This window comes from Myiozetetes cayanensis, unplaced genomic scaffold, assembly GCF_022539395.1.
Source record: "Myiozetetes cayanensis isolate MyiCay16 unplaced genomic scaffold, myiCay2020 scf1, whole genome shotgun sequence".
Taxonomy (NCBI): domain Eukaryota; kingdom Metazoa; phylum Chordata; class Aves; order Passeriformes; family Tyrannidae; genus Myiozetetes; species Myiozetetes cayanensis.
Window position 1 is genome coordinate 2,945,320 of NW_026086604.1, and position 17,738 is coordinate 2,963,057.

General features: G+C 42.2%; 1 protein-coding gene across 2 annotated transcripts in view; it reads left to right on the top strand.

The window, feature by feature from the left end:
• The window catches only part of AGO2 (argonaute RISC catalytic component 2), a 43,953-nt gene that overhangs the window by 4,044 nt on the left and 22,171 nt on the right, over positions 1 to 17,738 (top strand). For both annotated transcript variants that reach the window (XM_050311176.1, XM_050311185.1), the window contains exons 2-3: positions 12,433 to 12,628; positions 15,925 to 16,045. In XM_050311176.1, the coding sequence (XP_050167133.1) occupies positions 12,433 to 12,628; positions 15,925 to 16,045 (317 nt within the window). The remainder of the gene's footprint in view (positions 1 to 12,432; positions 12,629 to 15,924; positions 16,046 to 17,738) is intronic.

Sequence of the window (17,738 nt, forward strand, 5' to 3'; positions counted from 1 at the left end):
TATTTTTCTTGTCTCGGAAGTTTTTCACTTTCTTGGAATCATTGTGTGTGCTTGTAGGTGTGTAGTGGTGTCTTGTAACGTATAGAAAGAGTGAAGAGGAACAGCCAAACCTTCCTGGCTTCCAGGAAAGTTCTTTTTTTTCACAATTTGTACCCCTTCCTTCACTGCTATCACCACCACTCCACCTCTGTTTCACAGAAGGGTGGGAAAGACATACAAATGTTTTAACTGTGCAAGAGAAAATATGGCTTACGTTATCATATGATGCTCTTTTGACCACTTAGTACTGTGTAGGAGGGAAAGATTTCTCCAGTCCAGAAACCAGTCTTTCTGAACACTTCTGGCTTTCCAGAAATGTCAGGGATCGAGCTGATGAAGGCAGTAAACTTCTACCTGCTAAATTGGCTTTGCAAACATAGACAGTTCTAACTAATGAGGAACTTTACATGCTAATGAAAGTTTTGTTCGTGTCAGCTAAGCATGTACTGACAACAGCTTTACAGAACTTGTAAGACTTGTCAAAATTCGGTGGTGTTTTGCCTCCCCTGTTTCGCGTTTAGGCGAAATACTTGGTCATATTTTTAGTGATGGAATTTCTAATACTCAACCTGCCAGAAAATATTACTAAATCTGAAAATGAAGAAAAGTCAACCTCCAGTATCTTATTTTTGGTAAGTTATGAACTAGAAAAAAGTAGCTGGTGGAAAATATGACGTAGTTGTAGCTGTAGTGGCTGTGGGTAGGGATCTGTTCCATGCATTGTCCAGTTAATTTGTTTTAGTATCATGCATCCTTTCTGATGTACTCACAAAGCAGCCCACTAGAATGTAAAGTATCTCCTACCCTCTTGACTGGGAAGTGCAGCACTTTGAACTCAGTGCAAGGCTTTTTTTGTTTCCCCCCCCCCCCCATTTATTGTAATACCTGAATTAGAACTTAAACATTTCATTGTATGTTTTATACTATAAAAATTGGAAAAAGACAAGCCTGAATAGCATCAACCCTAGGTGGACTGAACTTGAGCTGTAATTTGTTGATACACAGTCCCCTTTGGTAGCCATTTCTAAGAATTTGTGCATGAAGAGACTTTTCAGTACTGGCCAGGAAGTGGTTTTTTAAATCCTCGAGGCTGAGGTGGTGTCTGTAGTTTTATAAAACCAGGACTGAATTAATAGGTGGCGTCTTTTTATGTGTTTTGTGAGTGCCACAGGTTAGTGCAATTCACTTTAACGTCTCCATTTTAATTTGTTTTGCTTTTACTGTTCTCTTTTCAGAGTAAATTTAGTGCTTTTAAATACAGTTTTAGAATGAGCCTCCTGCTTTACAGCTTTGCTGTAAGAATCTCTGGACCTGGTGCCCAGATTTCAAGAAAGAAAAGTTTTGTTTGTTTTGGTTTTTTTTTTTAACTGTATGACTTCACAAAACTGGAGACAGCCAAGGTGGAAGCAAAACATTGATTTAACTGGGAAAATACTGTGGATAATGACATAATCAAGTCAGTTCGAAGCTTGCTTTGAGTTTTTCTCCTTTGCTGCCATCAGTGTCGTCTTTTGAATTGGGTTCTCATTGAGCTGTCCACAGTGCTACCAAATTCTATTACTATTTGGGTTGTGAAACAGATTTATTTATTTATTTTTACTCACAGGTGTGGTGAGAGCCACTCATTCCCTCCTGCTGTAGTTTTTGTCATGTTCTGTTTCTCGTAGTGCTGCTCAGTTGTGTTTTGTCTTCGTGCTCTGTCTCCAAGTGGAGTTGTTATGGCCCAGGTCCCAGCGTTAGTATATGTATACCATGATAGCTCTGCAGTTGGGAATGTCTCTGTCTCTGAGGGAAGTGTTGAAATGTTTAACTTTTCAGAGATACAAGATACCTCCAAACATCTGCAATTTTGGGCTCCACAGTCTTTCCCAACAACCTGATTTTGTTCCCTTGTATGAGCTGCTTTATAATCAGAAAGTGGAGGATATGCTTAATATTAACTCTTACACCTGTGTGTAAATTCCAAAGCACAGAATTCCATAAAATATGTGCAAATCTGAAGACCGTGTGTTTAAACAGGTAGAATTTTATGTCCCATTGTGTCACTTCAACCTGTGCTGGGTGTGACTGAAACAAGGGGTCTTTTGAGGAATACCTTAATCTGAGCATTGTCATCTTGGGAAGCTTGAAAATGTACTTGTGAAACTGTGTGTAGAGACAATGAAATTGGTGACTGTGTGTGTACAGCCTAGGAAAAAAAATAATTGTTCTGTGGCCACACCAGGTACCACGGGTGGCTCTGTTTGACTTATTCGTGTCATAGAGTGGAGCGCTGCAAATTCTGTCTCAGTGATGCTTTTTTTGTGGTCCTGGCTCAGTCGTGGGATTTACGTTGGAGCTTGTTAATGTGAGAAAATAATGAAATTTAAATTTTAATTTAGTAGTAGGAAGTGTGTGTGTGGATGTGCTAATTTAGATTTATTTTAAATAAGCCAATTTTAGAAGAATTCCCAAGAGGGGAGGTTTCACTGGCTGAGCTAGATCAATCTAAAAATTGTTTGAAGTTAAACTTGTCATGTAGATGAATAAGGCTTTAAAACATAATTATTACTGGGGCCTCGTTATATACCTTCTGAAACTTGTTTAGCAAGTGTTTGCTATTAAAAGTCTGTTCACATAGGGTTGAGTTCCTGTCTGAATATTGCTGTGTCCTTGGCTTTGCTTATCCTCTGGTAATGAACTTATTTCGCTGTCCTTTCATGCATCTTGTGGTTTGCAGTGAATGCTCTGTTTCTACTCTTTTTTTCTCAATTTCTCTGCTGGTTGTGCTCTCTTACTCTGTTACACTCCATAGTTTCTGAAATCCCTGTGGAGGACGAGACTTTGGGAGGGCAGGGGTTTTCTTATTTGTGGTTTTTAACTGCCAGTGAAACATAAGATTTCTTAAATCATAGTACTTGTCAGCTTCAAATCCGCTGACTTAGACACTTCTGTTGAGAGACATGGGTTAAAAAGAAACCCCCAAAAACCACCAACCCTCCAAACCACAAACAAAACAAAAATAAAATAGAGAAGAACCCCAAGCCGAGGTAGAAATGACAATGCAAAAGAATGAATGTCTCAGTGAACAAGTGTGTTTCATTTTGGGAAGAGCTTTAGTGTTTAGTGAGGGAATGCTTAGGAATAACTTGTAGGAATTCAGAATATTTGCATAAGGGTGTGTTGTGTAAAAAGCCAGAGCTTCTTCCAGAAGGAGGAAACTTCCCACCAGGGCAAGGAAATGAAGGTTTGTTGTTTGGGTCTCCCTATGTGATCAGAATACAGTAGTGGTGGGTTTTTTCCTAATTGCTTGACTTGCAAATCTCCTTTAACATCAGATTTCATGGAGGCCTCTCTGTAGCAAACTTGTTTGTGACTTTCTTTCCCTTTCATAGCTGAGTTTTATTTTGTATCAACTAATATGAGAACTTCTGTTGCTTACAAGTAGTAGGTGGAGGAAAAAACCCTGAGATGTAATAGGAAAAAAACCCTCTGATGGGGGAGTTGTGCTGCCAGCCTACACTCTGTCATATCTCAGTTATTCCACTGTTCTCAACCTGCATTTTCCCCTCCTAGCAGTGATGCTGGAAACCACAGCCCTATCTCTGGAAACCGCAGTAGATACCACTGGAGGTCGAAGATGCTCCTACAGCTGCTTTCACTATCTAAAATGATAAAATAAAGCATAACCTCAGCTCTTAACTGGGAATTTTTGTTTTCTGAGGCTAAACCACTGGATTGTTCATGTTTTTGTAGATTAATCCAGTGTGGGTATGGGAAAAGATTTCTTTTTTTTCTCCAGGAAGGCATGGCTGCTTCTGAGTTACAGCTCAGCAGTTGAGTTTTGTATATTAAAAGTTTTTTTTTAGGAATGAAGACAATTTTTATTTTTAGGTTTGACACAAAACCGCTGTTGGCCAAAGCCTGTGCGGGTATGAACGTGCTTGCAAAGGTACAGCACAAAATACAGCCATCCTGCCTTATTTCTCTAATTAGCTGAGGACAAATCACTCCTGTGTTTCATTAAGTTGTGTACAATGTGAATACCACAGGGAACGTGGATCTGGGGCCTCTGTGGCACCAGCTCCCAGCTGGTGAGGCACAGCACACTGCAAGGACATGCCAGTGGCCACCGAATAAAGCCCCAGCCATTCCCAGCCATTAGGGCTCGTTAAGTTTACTGGATGTCCCTGTTCCTGTGGGCACTGATGTCTCTAATGACACACAAGGCCGGAGGAGAGGCAGAATGTAATGGCAAGGGGAGGGAAAAGTGTTACTGGACAGGCTTGGGGGAGCAACTTCGTGCTGAGAAGCACGGCTCTGGTTCAGGTGACTTAATGTATCCAGCATCTGCTGGCGAGCTGCAGTGCAGAGACCAGTTCTTACAGTTTCCAAGGAAAAAAATTACCCATGGAGGACTGAGGTGTGGAGGTAATGGAGTGTCACAGTGAGCTGTACAGTTCCCGTGGTGTTATGTGATGGCAGTTTGTGTGTGCAGAAGGTGTTGAGGTGTTTAATGGTCAGGTTGGGGCCACGGACCCCTCGCTGAGCTCAGCTCTGCAGCTGGAGGGGCTGGAATGACTGTGCTCCTGGGGACTGAATGCGAGTGCTTGTTTGTCTCACCTTCACACCAACTGCATGGATGGAAACTCCAGTCTGTGTGTTAAAGTTAAATTACTGGGAGAGTCAGTCCTGATGTGTAAAGAAGTTGTGCTTTACCAGCTTGAAAAAAGTGAGGGCAGTGGGGGTGGGTTAGGCTGCTCCTTACAGACCTGTGTGGTTGCAAGTGTCAGGTAATATAGGAGGAGGGGGAGCCACACTTCTTTCCCAACCTAAATGCAACATTTCAGCAAACAAAGGATAAGCAAGAAGTGTCATGTGGGATGATGAATACAGAATTTCTGGTCTTGCCTTCTGTAGAGGAGAAACAGCTTGAAGGGAGGAATAGGGGCCAGTGGGTGGGTTGTTTTATTTTTATTAATTTATCCCCCCCTTAAAAGATGTGTTTATTCACTTTGGGCCTTTTGGAGTGGCAAAGAAGAGAGATTGTATTGAATGGAGGCATTGCTCTTTATGAATGCAGAAAACCATTATATTCTGCATTTCAAATTGTTAGAAAAGACATCTGGAATTAGTTCAACTTCATTTTCTAAGGCGTGGAAAAGGGAACAAATCATTATGGTCGAGTGTGTTAAACAGCACTAAGCATGTTCTCCATCTCCCCCTTCATGGAGGAGAGGTTTGTCTGAAGATGGGAGTTATTTTGTACTTTGAATTCACATTTAGCTTTCAGCTGGGTTGCTGACTTGTGGGTGAGATGTAAGCATCCCTCCATTGTTTGCGTGGGGCTTGCTATTTGGAGGACTTAATTCAAGTTGCAGCTTGTAATTAAAAGCTTTTCTCTGCATCTCAGAAGGACTGTGGTGGTACTTTGTCCAACTTCACTTGCAGGGGTGGGCTAAGCCACCTGAATCATTGACAGTAAGGGTGGAAGTTCCTCACTCTGGATGCTCTGTGGGTGCTCTCATGGTGCTCTGCTCTGCTCTTCCCACTTGCAGGTGGTGAGAACCAGCTTATTGGTGCTGAGAAATGTGGAGGCTGACTTTGAAGGTCGAGGCTGAAAGGGGAATGTGGGAGGAAACCAAAGTACTAACACTTGGTGTCTTTTGCTGGTTGACATTGTCCAGAAGCAGCTTGTGGGCTGGAAAGAACCATTCTTAGTTTTCTCGCCTGCTGCTTTCTGCTGGAGCCTTGATCTCTTCCTCTTTGGTTCCCTGGCCTTTTGTTCTTAGTCTTTCACATGTTATTCTTTGAAATGTGGTCCTAACTCACAAAGCAAACTGGATTGATGTCTTGTTTCTCCTTTGATCTGGGGCTGCAGCACCCGCTCGCTCCGCTGGTGTCTGGGAGTGATTCCGGTCTCAGTGGAAGGTATCGCTTCTGGCACCACGAAGAGATCACATCTCTTGTCTTACAGAGGTCAGGAAGGAACCAGAATAACCAAGGGAGCTGTAGATCTGTAACTGATCATTTATTCCAGACAAAATCGTCATGAAATGGTTTGGGTTGGGAGGGACCTTTAAAAATCGTCCTGTCCAACCTGCCTGCCATGGGCAGGGACATCTCTCAGTAGATAAAAGGGTTGACTTGAGAGTTCACTGTTTTTGAATTCTTTTGCAGGAAGTGACAATTATTCAACACAAATCATGTCTAGAGTGTGTCTACTGAACCTAATGAGATTACAGGTTGAAGGCAGTGCTGTTTATCTGGCACTTTTATTGTTTGTTAAGATTATTTTATTGTTTAATTTCGTACTCCAGTGCTAAGAAATTGGAAGCAGTCTGGCAGAGTGGGATCTCAGTAGTCATACAGGGGACTTAAAATATGACCAAATGTGTTTGCTCATCAGTGTTGAATCAGCCCTTGTTCCCATAGCTCACCTCAGCACAGGTAATGTGCAGTTGCTAGAAAGTGTGGAAGCTGCTCACTGAGAGGCCAGAAGAACTTTAGAGAGGGGTTTCATCGGAATTGATAACTGAAGGTCTGATCACGTCATCTCCTCTGCCCTCCTTGTGGTTTGTTGAATTATTGGGGATTAACAGATCAGTCTATAACCTTTTTTTGTTGTGTCTTATCCAGCCAAAAAGTGGTATAGCTTGACTGTAGAACTTCTAGTGCCCATACTCTAAAACATCCTTAGTGAGCAGCAGGCAGACCTGCAGGGTCCATCTAGATTTCTCTGCCCCCATAATATCAAAGGACTGTGAGCTGCAGCTTTGGGTTCTCCTTATCTTGTGAAAAACACTGCCAGCCTCCCTCCTATCATTCCCTAACGGTTCTTAACAGAAAGCCAGTGTGAAAGTTGAACTTTTTATAAAACCCAGACTGTCAGGAAACTTGAAGACCCTTTGAAACTTGAAGAAACTTTGGGACCCTTCAGAAACTTCAGGACCCTTTAGTTGGGTCCTAAAAAGAAAAGGCTGAACTCCCTGTGTTCCTTTATTGTTCTGACTATGTATGTGTAAATAAAATACATAAAACCTCTGTGCAGCTCCTGTTAAGGATTTGTATTGGATGTTTTCCACATTCTTTCTGAATTCCCTCTATTACTGGTAGTTGAGTAACTATTTCTGGAAGACAGAGCCAGACTTGTGGCAGGTGCATCAGAACAGGGCAGAAGCTGGAGCACAGGAAACTCCAGTTGAGTGGAAGGCAAGTTTATTTTGCCACGTGGGTGGAATAGGTTGTAAGAGATGTTGTGGAAATGCTGTCCTTTAAGATACTCAAAACCTGACTGGACAAGTCAGCCTGGTGGCTTCCAACCCACGTTATTCAGTGTTCCTGATACTCAGTTCTTCTGGAGCAGCTGCTGGAGGCTCTTCCTTTACCAGTGCTGGTTCTTTTTGACCTGATCACGGTGAGCACATCTGCCATTTCATTATTTCCTGCAGTTCTGGAGGCAAAATAGCTGATGATTACTACTTGAGGACAAGTTATTAGACCCCTTTTTTTTTGCCCAAGGATCAATACTTTCTTTCTGGGTCTGTGTGGTGGCATCAGTGACTGACCTGGAGGCAGCAATGAATGTGCACGATGGTTGTACCTGAAAACATCTGTATTGACGATCCACAAACCTTAACTGAAAGTGATGGTTCCAAACAAGGCTTCCTTCCTTCCTTCCTCCACCTTACTTTCACTTAGAGACTATATTTTTAGAAAAATGGTTTTGGAAGGTCTGCCTCTTGGCAGACATAGGTTGGGTTAGCCCAGTGCTAAAACAGTGAGTTGTGAAAGCATCACCTGATTATTAAATATGAGTTAGGACTTGCCACACAAGGAAACTTATTGATATAATTACACCGGTGTAATTATGCTCAGACGATTTCCTGTGTCAACAAGCCCTTCGATGCAACTGCTTTGGCCCCTTCTTACTCAGTAACTCATCAGGCCTCTGACTGCACCTTAAAATTGCATCATTGTCAGCTAAAAAAATCTTCAACGTGCACGTTTAACGCACCGGCAGCGCTGCCAGCGTGCTGGGCAGACCAGCAGGTAAGCTTTAAAAAATGATGGAAGAATGAAGGACAGAAGAAATGAACTCTCCCAGTCTGGGAAATGGTTGTGGAGCCAATGGGTCCTGAAAAGTATCATTACATAATTGTGTGGATTTGGGCTCATCCAAGTGTGTGGCTCGTTCACACCTTTTCTGGGCTAGGAGTGTCTTGGCCTGTCCACTCCTTGAGTCACCCTTATCTCTGATTTTGATCCCCAGCAGTGGCTGCAGTAGGAGCACACACACAGCCAGTTTCCAATTCGCAAAATATTTTTTTTTTTTTACTAAAATAACATTTCTGTGATTGCTCAGGGTTCTTCTACAGCCACCTTTCCCCCACCACTGTCTTTTGACAGAGTAATTTTGCTGGTTTATTAATTTTACTTCATAAAACCATAAAATACCACAAGATTGTTACTTTTCTAATATCTGTCTTTGATAGGTTTTCCCTTTTTTTGGTAGAAATTGCCAGTTTTAAGATTGATAGCTATGAACATTTAGTTTATGTAAATGGAATGAATTATAATGGGAAGTCTGGTTTTTTTCCTGATAAAAAATAAGCCTAAAGGCAGTATACTGGCACCTCATTATTCCAGACCCAGCTTACTTTAATTCACACTTGAAAGTGGGGCTCCTGATGGTCTCAATCATCTTATCAGGGCTGAAATGTTCTCATTATTCATTGTATGGTCTAGCAAATCAGTGAGGAGCTTCCAATCCTTTGTCACATGGATGCTTCTGTTTATTAGTCTTTCATCTTTTTTCTAATTCCTTCTTTCCTTGACAGCACTTTAAAAGTAGAATCCAGGAATGCATGTAGATTTTCCAACGCTTTGGGACGCTGCCTCTCCCAAAGCATCATCTGTGTTCGTGATGGCATCTCCCCCTGTTCTGTCAGCACCAAATTCACTCTTTTGTGGTGCTGCATTTCCCAGCTGGTTGCTGTAGGAAGTTTAACACAAGATAGTTTGGTTTTGCGTTCTTAATTTGAGGCAGTAGTCCAAAAAGTGAATTCAGATCAATGGTTGTATTATTTAGTTTTTTTTTTAACTCTGGAGTTCCATTCCCACCCGTCAGCTCTGTAGTTAACACACATGTCTCTGTTTGAGATGTAGGCTGAGTGCTTATCGGGTCAGTGCTGCTGTTTAATAAACAGTACTTATCTCCGTGAAGCAACACCCTGCCCTAAATAAGTTTGCCTTGGGAGCTGAGCCAGAAATAGCTTTCTTTTTCTTTTTTTTTTTTTCCCTAATTTTTTTCTTTAATTGGATCGTAAAAAACAAATCATTGAAAAAACTGTTCAAAATGAAAATACAGGTGGCAGTGGTGCTGCTTCCTGAGCAGCTTGGTGCTTTTTTTTCCCCTCCATGAGTCATGCAGGTTGTAAAGCTGTGTGTTCACATCTTTCCCCAGCAGTTGTGCCTCTCTCAGCGTTTCATCTTATTCTCAAAACTGAGTCTGTGCCCTCAGTTTTATTCATTAAAACTCCAGTAGAGAAATGTGGTGATGTTGGTGAGCAACCCGTGTTTGTGTTGATCCCTGAACAATTACAGATACGGCCTCACTGTGCCCCTGTGAAGCAAAACTCAATCCCATTTTAATACAGAGGGAGGAGGGTTTATTGCTTAATTACAAAATTACTGTAATTGGCAGCATAAATAGCTTGCTGGGGGTGTTTTTCCCCTTCCATGATGCTTGTCTTTGTACTTCATATTCCTAAGCTTGATATTTTTTTTGTATTTCTGAAATCTAGTTGTGATGTAGCACAGAAAAAGGAAGGGCAGCGAAATTAGGATGTGGAACTAGATACAGTAATGTTAGAAGGCTTAAAAATAAACAGGGAAGGGAATTGCTTAATATTGATAACAGTTGGCCAGGTGACAGTGGTAAGGACATGCCTGGAATGCAGAGTGGGGATAACAAGAAATGAAAATGTTAAAATACAAATTCCAGGAGCCTGAGCAGGAAATTAAAATATTTTTGAATGGGTGGTGTTATGGGGATTGTGGAGAAACACACACAAAAAAATCACAGAATAATGTTAATGATTAGGACATAATTTTCAAATGGGGACTTTCTGTTAGGGGAAGATGGAAATAAAAATATGTGTAGTGATGAGCTGTACAGAATTCAGCAACAGAATGGCTGGAATCATATGTGGGAGACAGATTTCTTTGGGAAAATGATGGTGAACGAGACTGTGGAGGAGTAGAGGCAGGTGTTTGTGCACATCCTCCTGATCGAATTTGGGGGTGGATCACAGAAACCTTTGGCGTATTGCAAGTGTAAATATTTGTGGGAGTATTTCCAACAGTAATGATAATGCTATAAATAACTCTGTTAGGTGTCTTATCCGCAGCAGAGCATTCTCTTCCACCTAATGACACAGAAATTGTGAATTTGTGACATGAAACGAGGGGATGTGGTGACTGCAGGGCCACCTGAGAGAGTTCCTCACCTTCAGAAAAATATGAAGGAAGCAGAGGGCCTCTAAGTGTTGGGAAAAAGTGAAAAGTCACGTCTGAGAAGTCAAGATGTGCAGGAATTAAGGAAAAAAAAATTGCCAAAGGATGAGCAGAACCAGTGAGCTGAGCATTTTGTCTTTCCCTCAGGGATGGAGGTGGCCAGGGTCAGATGCAGAGGCAGATGGGCTGCTCCTGGCAGGGCTGGGTTACAGGTTACAGTGGAGCTGAGGTGACGCTTTGCTCCGTTTCTCGAGGCATGTGTGGGCACTTCAAAGGCAACATGGATGGATAATAAAGTGAGAATTGCTGTGCTGCCATTGAAGTTTTAAGTCGTGGAAATGCAGGTCTTCAGCAACAAGTGTCTTTAATGTTTTGATGGAGTTGGTGCTGGAGCATCACAGGCTTTAACGGCAGTGTTTATAAAAAAGAGGGGAAAAAGCAAATGGAATTTTGGTGGCACGACCTTAAAAGGGTGGATGCCTCAGAATATGTCTGGGAGACAAGATCTTAAACAAGATTTAAAAAAAATAATAACTAACAGATCTGCCTAGCATGTTCCCAATATCAAACCAAGTTATCTGAATTCCAGTGAAATATTTGGTATGTGGGGAAGTTGGTCCTGAAAGTCAGGTTAGTAGGGCAGTAAAAATGAGGAGATACTGATGAGTGGGACACTGGCCATGGGGAGTCTTGAAGGGTAAAGTGGGGAAAGGATGCTACTAATGATGGAAATGCTCTTATTATTTCATGAACAAACTTTGCATAAATGTTAGGAATAAGTAAATGAAACTTCACCATGGAGAGTATAGGAGGCACTGTCAGGTTTATGAGAAGAGACTAACAGAAGTAGTTTAGCCTAGAATTAAGTATTAAATGGGAATGTGGTTTCAATCCAGAAATGCAGTCAGGAGTACTCAATCTGACGAATCACAGAGTATAACCTACCAGTGAATAAATAAGAGTAGAAGGATGTTTCTGAGCGTTGAAGCATCACAGCTGGGGAGCAGCTTTCCAGCAGGGAAAGCAAGGGTGGAAAAGTGACCTGTTAACAAAGGGATGTGTGTTGTTTCTGGTGCTAGCAGAGAACTGAGTTTGATAATCCCAGGAAACCACACCTGGATTCTTACCTAAGTAATGAGAAGCCTCCTGGGTTACTTCACATGTGGAGGTTTTGCTGCAAGTTGTTATTGCTCCAGACCACAGAACACCGGAGTTACTGAGGGTGAAGTTTTCAGGCCTTGAGCTGGTACCTGACACTCTTCTCCATGGATTTTCATGGAATTTCCTAGATTGAAACAATGACAAGCAGCTTCTGTGCTTCTGCTTCACATTGTCTGATCTCTGTCTGATGTTTGAGCTCAAGAATTCAGTACAGCAGCAATAGAGTATTTGCTCTGTTTGCTTTCTGTGTAAAGGAAGCAGTAGGATATAGCTGAATTCTAATACACAGTGTTTTCCAGAGAGCTGCAGCATGGAGGAAAGTGGTGGAAACTTCATTTTCTAGGTGTTTGCTTAAATAAAGTGGTTCAAGTGATTTATTTTGAAACCAAGGTTCTTCCCTGTAAGGAGGACCTTGGTTCTCACCTTCGCAGCAGTGTCCACTTGGACTATGAAATTCCCACCCAGATGACTGGTAGTATAGGAAAATGCAACTGATTTTAAGACTTTGTTCAGTAATCAGGGCTAGGAAATACAGCAAATGGTGAACAAGCATGGGAAGAAACAGAATCCATGGACTCCTGATAGCAGGGTGTTTTGATTATTTGTATTTTTTTTAATATACTTTTGATTATTTAAAAAAAGCTACCAGTTTAAATGTACTGTGATTCACTGGTCAAATAGCTAATGGTAAATTTGTTGAACTGATGGCTAAGCTGTGCTTTCTCTCTGTTTCAGTGCTCACACCTCCTCCACCGTTGCCACCGCCAATACAGGGATATGCCTTTAAACCTCCTCCTCGACCAGATTTTGGCACTTCTGGGAGAACAATCAAACTGCAGGCCAACTTCTTTGAAATGGACATTCCTAAAATAGATATCTACCATTATGAATTGGATATAAAGCCAGAAAAATGCCCTAGAAGAGTTAACAGGTAATACCGTGCTTTGCTTTTCCACAGTTTATTTACAGTCTTGTTTTCCTTTGAAAATGCTGGGCCCTTTGTGCTTTCCCTGACGGCTGAGAGGATGTGTCTGGCTTTATCCACTGGTTGTACTGATCACTTCCAACTTTGTATATCCGTCTATAGACTTTTTCCCCCCTCCAAGTCTTTATTTGGATTGAATTTGTCAGCATCTTAAGATGCTGCTGATCGAAGCCACTGGTGACAGATGGATAAACTGTACTAGCTCTAGTGGAGCTGGGTCAGTATGAGCCAACATTATAAGTATGATTTAGTATTCCTTGGTTAAATACTGGAGTGCAATTGGCTGATGAGTCCTTCAGCAGGGAGTTGGTGCAACCAGCTTGTTTTCCCACCTTTCCCTGCTCGCAAAGGGAGGAAAAACCCATTTGTTTGTGCTGCTGTGAGAGGATCGTGGAGGTACTAAATTAGGTAAGAAATTATCCTCCATCAGTAGACTCTATATAAGGGAAAGCTGTGCTCCTGAAACAGATAGCGAGGTGGCCAAGGAAACAAGCAGTCAGGTCTTGCACTTGGCATATGTGCCTTGTTAGTCAGAGTGTGCAGCTTCATTGACTTGAAAAAGAGCGGCGTTGCCAGAAGTGAAACTCGAGAACGAGACTTGGCACTGACTGGAAACCACAAGTGTCATCATCATAACTACCTACATCTCAGCTGTAGAGGATCAGAATGGCATGTTTATATATTCAAGAGCGAAACCTTTCCTTGTTAAAAAAGGTCACATGGATGGAATATGAAATCATGAAAATGAACAAAGTGTGGAGTCAAAAGAGCCACCCGAAAGCCACGGTTTTCTTGATGTGATTTAATAAACCTGAGGGCATTCTCCATTGTTATTCTGAGGAGTTGGTAATGATAGTGTTTTCATAAAGCAAGCATCACTGTGCAAGTTTTCTCCACTGCCAGCTCGTGTCCTGCTTGGCTTTGTCGGGTTGGTCACTCCTCTGTTGTGGTAACAGGAGCAGGGTCAGATCTGCACAGATTAAATGCCTTTTGCAGTAAGCAGAAATGTCACAAGTGCATTCAGCAGTGGTGTGGTAAGAATACAGATTGGATTCACTTACTGAAGTGTGTGTTTTATTTCTTCTGAGTGCTTGCTGCTGTATGTGTTACCCTGTAATGTTCCTGCACTCACCTGCCCCTACCTGGGTTGTTGTGAGCTGTGACCTTTCAGTCCCATGTGTGTACTGGGGTATATGGGATATGTGTATATGGGATTATGCAGGATGCACGTGTAAATCCAACTCTAAATGATGCTTTTTTCCAGCTCGTTTATGTGTTTCTAGTATTTTGATTATGTAATTCAGATGTATATTTTTAGTAAGTAGTTTTTATCATTATATTACACGTTGTAACCTCTGAAATGGATAAAGGAGGTTTTTTTTGCTCTACTGCCCCATCTGTCCCAGCTTCATTCTTCAGTTTTACTCTAGGGCTTACTACTCCAGCTCCTACTGTGACCCTGCAGATCCCTGCAGGGTGTGCAGTGTACGTGCAAGTTCCACACTGAGACATGAGCTGGGAAACACACAGCTGAGACAACGTGCTGCTGTGCCAGATTAGTCCAGTCTGGCTGCAGTTCTTCATGTGTGGCAGAAAGGCCAGGTCTATTTGGGGAGTTGGACAGGCCGAGTGAGCAGTGTGAGTTTGGTAATACACTTTAATTCACGAGGACTCATGCAGGGTGCAGGATGAACTGTGGATCCAGTTGCTGGCCCAGGGTTCTTGCTGTGCTTACAGGAGCTTGGTAGAACACTAGTCCCAAAGGGCTGAAGTTGGTGAATTGGTAAATAACTCTTCTTTTAACTTCACATGGAGAAAATAACTTAGTTTTCATTAAGATATCTCCACCCACAGTGGAGAAGCTCTACTGCTAAATGTGGATGTGGTTTGAAGCTTGAAAATATTAAGTGCAAGTGTTCATTTTTTATATATAAAGCAGTTCACAATTAGAACTTGCTCAGAAAGAGAGTGGGGTTTCCATAGCTCAGTCTTTAACTCCAGGTTGAAAAGTACCTCCTTCCTCCCACCCTTCGAATTATCTGCTTGTTCAGTCAGACACTGCAAACCTGAGGCAGATATTACTGGGTCAGGTTTGATTCACACTTCGCAGGAAGTCAGAAGAGTTTCTTTCACTGGTCACACTTTATTTTAAGATGAGCCTTGGGACACAGCAAAGAAATCGCCAGTTAAAACAGTCTTAATTCTTTTCTTGAACAAGCTCAGAGTTTCATCTCAGGTTTTGCAGCGCTAATACCGGCCTGTGTGCTGCGTTAATTGCCTTGCCAGGTGGAGGTGTACAAAGCAGTCACCTGCAGCATCTCTGAGCTGCTGGTTGTCAGCACTGCTGAAGGAACAGTGGTTTCCTTTCCCTGTCATTTTAACCTCTTAATGCCCTTTTGCCCCAGGCTGTGTGTTCAGATTGCAGACTGCTGATGGATTTTTGGATATCACACGTGGCCTGAAGGATGTCTCTCTGGGACACTGGGACCAAAGACCTTTGGCGTCAGAGGGTGTTATTTCTCCAGCTGACCTCCCATGGCTGCTGGAACTGCTTTGCATGAGCAGTGTGTAAACACTGTGGTTTGACAAGAACTGTGGGAGTGGTTTCCCCATTCATACAAACATTCAGCCGAATTCCAGCCGTGCTTAAATGAATACTTTTAATATGCACAGGAACCAGGGAAAGGGCATATCCAGCTCTGTTGGATGGATCCCAATTTTGCTGGGGACATGAAAAAATTGGATTTAAAAGTTAACCCCATGCAGTGCAAAAGGTTTGCATGTCGCTGTCATCACAGAGCTGTCATCATTACACTGAGGCTGTAAGCTGGGGTAGTGATATTTTTGAAAGCTGCTTAGTCTGCTGAGTTTTTGCTCTGTGGTCCTCTGCAGAAAGGGCTGTAGGACAAGGAAGCAGAAGCCCCAGGAGATTCCCAGCACCTCTTGTTTTGAGCTTGAGAGAGCACAAGCTTTCACTTCACCACTTTCATTAGATCACAGAAAAGAGGAAGGAAAGTTTAAATCTGAAAAAGATAAAAATAGCAGTTTTAAGAAAACAGTTTAGTCTGTGAAAAGGTTGCTTTAATTCAGATCAGCCAAACAAATCTTGCCTTTAATAGCCAAAAATGGACAACCTTTCATTTACCTAATGCCTCTATTGGTAAATATTAATGTCAGTATTCATCTGCTACTGAACATTGTAAGTAAAAGGTTGAATGAACTTAATCTTTTTGTATTTCCAGAGAAATCGTGGAGCATATGGTTCAGCACTTTAAAACCCAGATTTTTGGGGACCGCAAGCCAGTGTTTGATGGAAGGAAAAACCTTTACACAGCTATGCCACTTCCCATCGGGAGAGATAAAGTAAGTTTTAAATAGAAAAGTTTCTCACTGAAGATTTTAATGTGGTATTTGCAGAGCCTGCCTAACAGCTGACAGAAACTGGTTGTTTCTGGAGTAGATGTCTCGTGCTGTTGTCACTCTGCTCAGGGTGTGGTTGGCCAGGACACCAGTGTTGTTGCTGTTGGAGTGGTCACTCCCCGTTCCCTCTCCCTTCTTTCCTCCCTCTCTCCCTCTCCTCTGTGTGGTTTCTGCTGCATTGATGAGCTGGACCAGCTCCAGACTGGCACTAGGGAGAAAGTGGGAGCAGAGCTGAGTTTAGAGAGGGGACTGGGAACACCCTCCAGGCAGCAGCAGCTGTTGTGTCACCTCGCTAATCTCATCAAGGCTCACTCTAAGCTTATTCTCTCTATCAGTAGCTGGAAGAAGCTCCTCCATCTCTCTGTTGCCTGTATAGAACCTCTTCCCTAATCCTTTATGACTGAGAGCCAAACTAATTTAAACTGCACAGGTTAAGACCTGCTATCTTAGCCCTGGGGCAGTTGGAGGGGACTGTTCTGTTTGCCAGCTCTCCCTGGGGCTGTGACCTCTTTGGGCTCTGGTTGGAGCTGCTCCTGTGCCCATTGACTGGTGAAGCAGAAGGTTCTCTGTCGGAACATGCTAACACACAAACCCTGTAAAATAACTTAGCCTGGGCATCTGGGATCTCACACCAGTCTGAATTTTTCTGTGGCCTTTTTATCATTAATTTTCATTCAGTACAGTAAGTACCTTCTACTGTGTGTGCAAGGTGAGGCCTGCACAGTTACAGAGAAGGACCATCCTATCCCAAAGGAGTGGATTACAACCTCAGGAGACAAAAAGTAAAATGTAAGGGGTAAAGGGAAATACAGAGAAATGTAGAAACTGGGAACAGAGTGCAGGTCTTCTGAAATGCAGCAGCTCTAAAATAGTTCTTTGCTGTCCCATACCGTTTCCCTGTGCAGAGCTTGACACAGTTAATAGTTCTACCTGAATCAAGCTCTTAATCTCATATGTGTAATTTTTATTTCCTCCCAATCTGTTTAAGTGAATGTCATGCAGTAAAGGTCAGTCTCTCCTCCAGTCTTAATTATTCTTCATTAACCAGTAAGGTAATGTCTGGGGAAACTATAAAGGGCTCATTAAAAGTATTAGAGATTTTTTTTTTTTTCCTCATCCAGGAAGAAACTTCCCAATCTTGCCAGAGTGATGATCACTTGCAATAGGTGGTCACTGAGGAGGTGTTTTTAGTGGATAGTTCAGGTGGTTTCGTCTGTGGCTCACTTTCAATAAACTCCTGTTTTTTTCCCTGTTTCCCACGGGGTACAGGACACTGTCAGTTGTTCTGCTCTATACATGTATTAATGTTCCCCTGGAGGAAAGAGCTAACAGAGATAAACCTTGAGCCGTTTAAAATGGGATGTGGGGAAATTTAGCTTAATGCAGGAAATTTTTACATGGTGCTAAATTGGTTTAAGCGTGATTTAAACCAGTGTGAAGCTTGTAGGTATTAGGACTTTCTTCCAGCATAATTAGATTAAGTTTCTTTGGTGGGGTTTTCTTTGACTGTTCTGTACATAACAAATGAGTAAGTGTACTGCACATCTGATTACATTTAGGATCATATTGAAAAGATTCATGAGCATACAATGATTAATACATGATCCTTAATCTAAGTGAAAGACTTTAACTTACT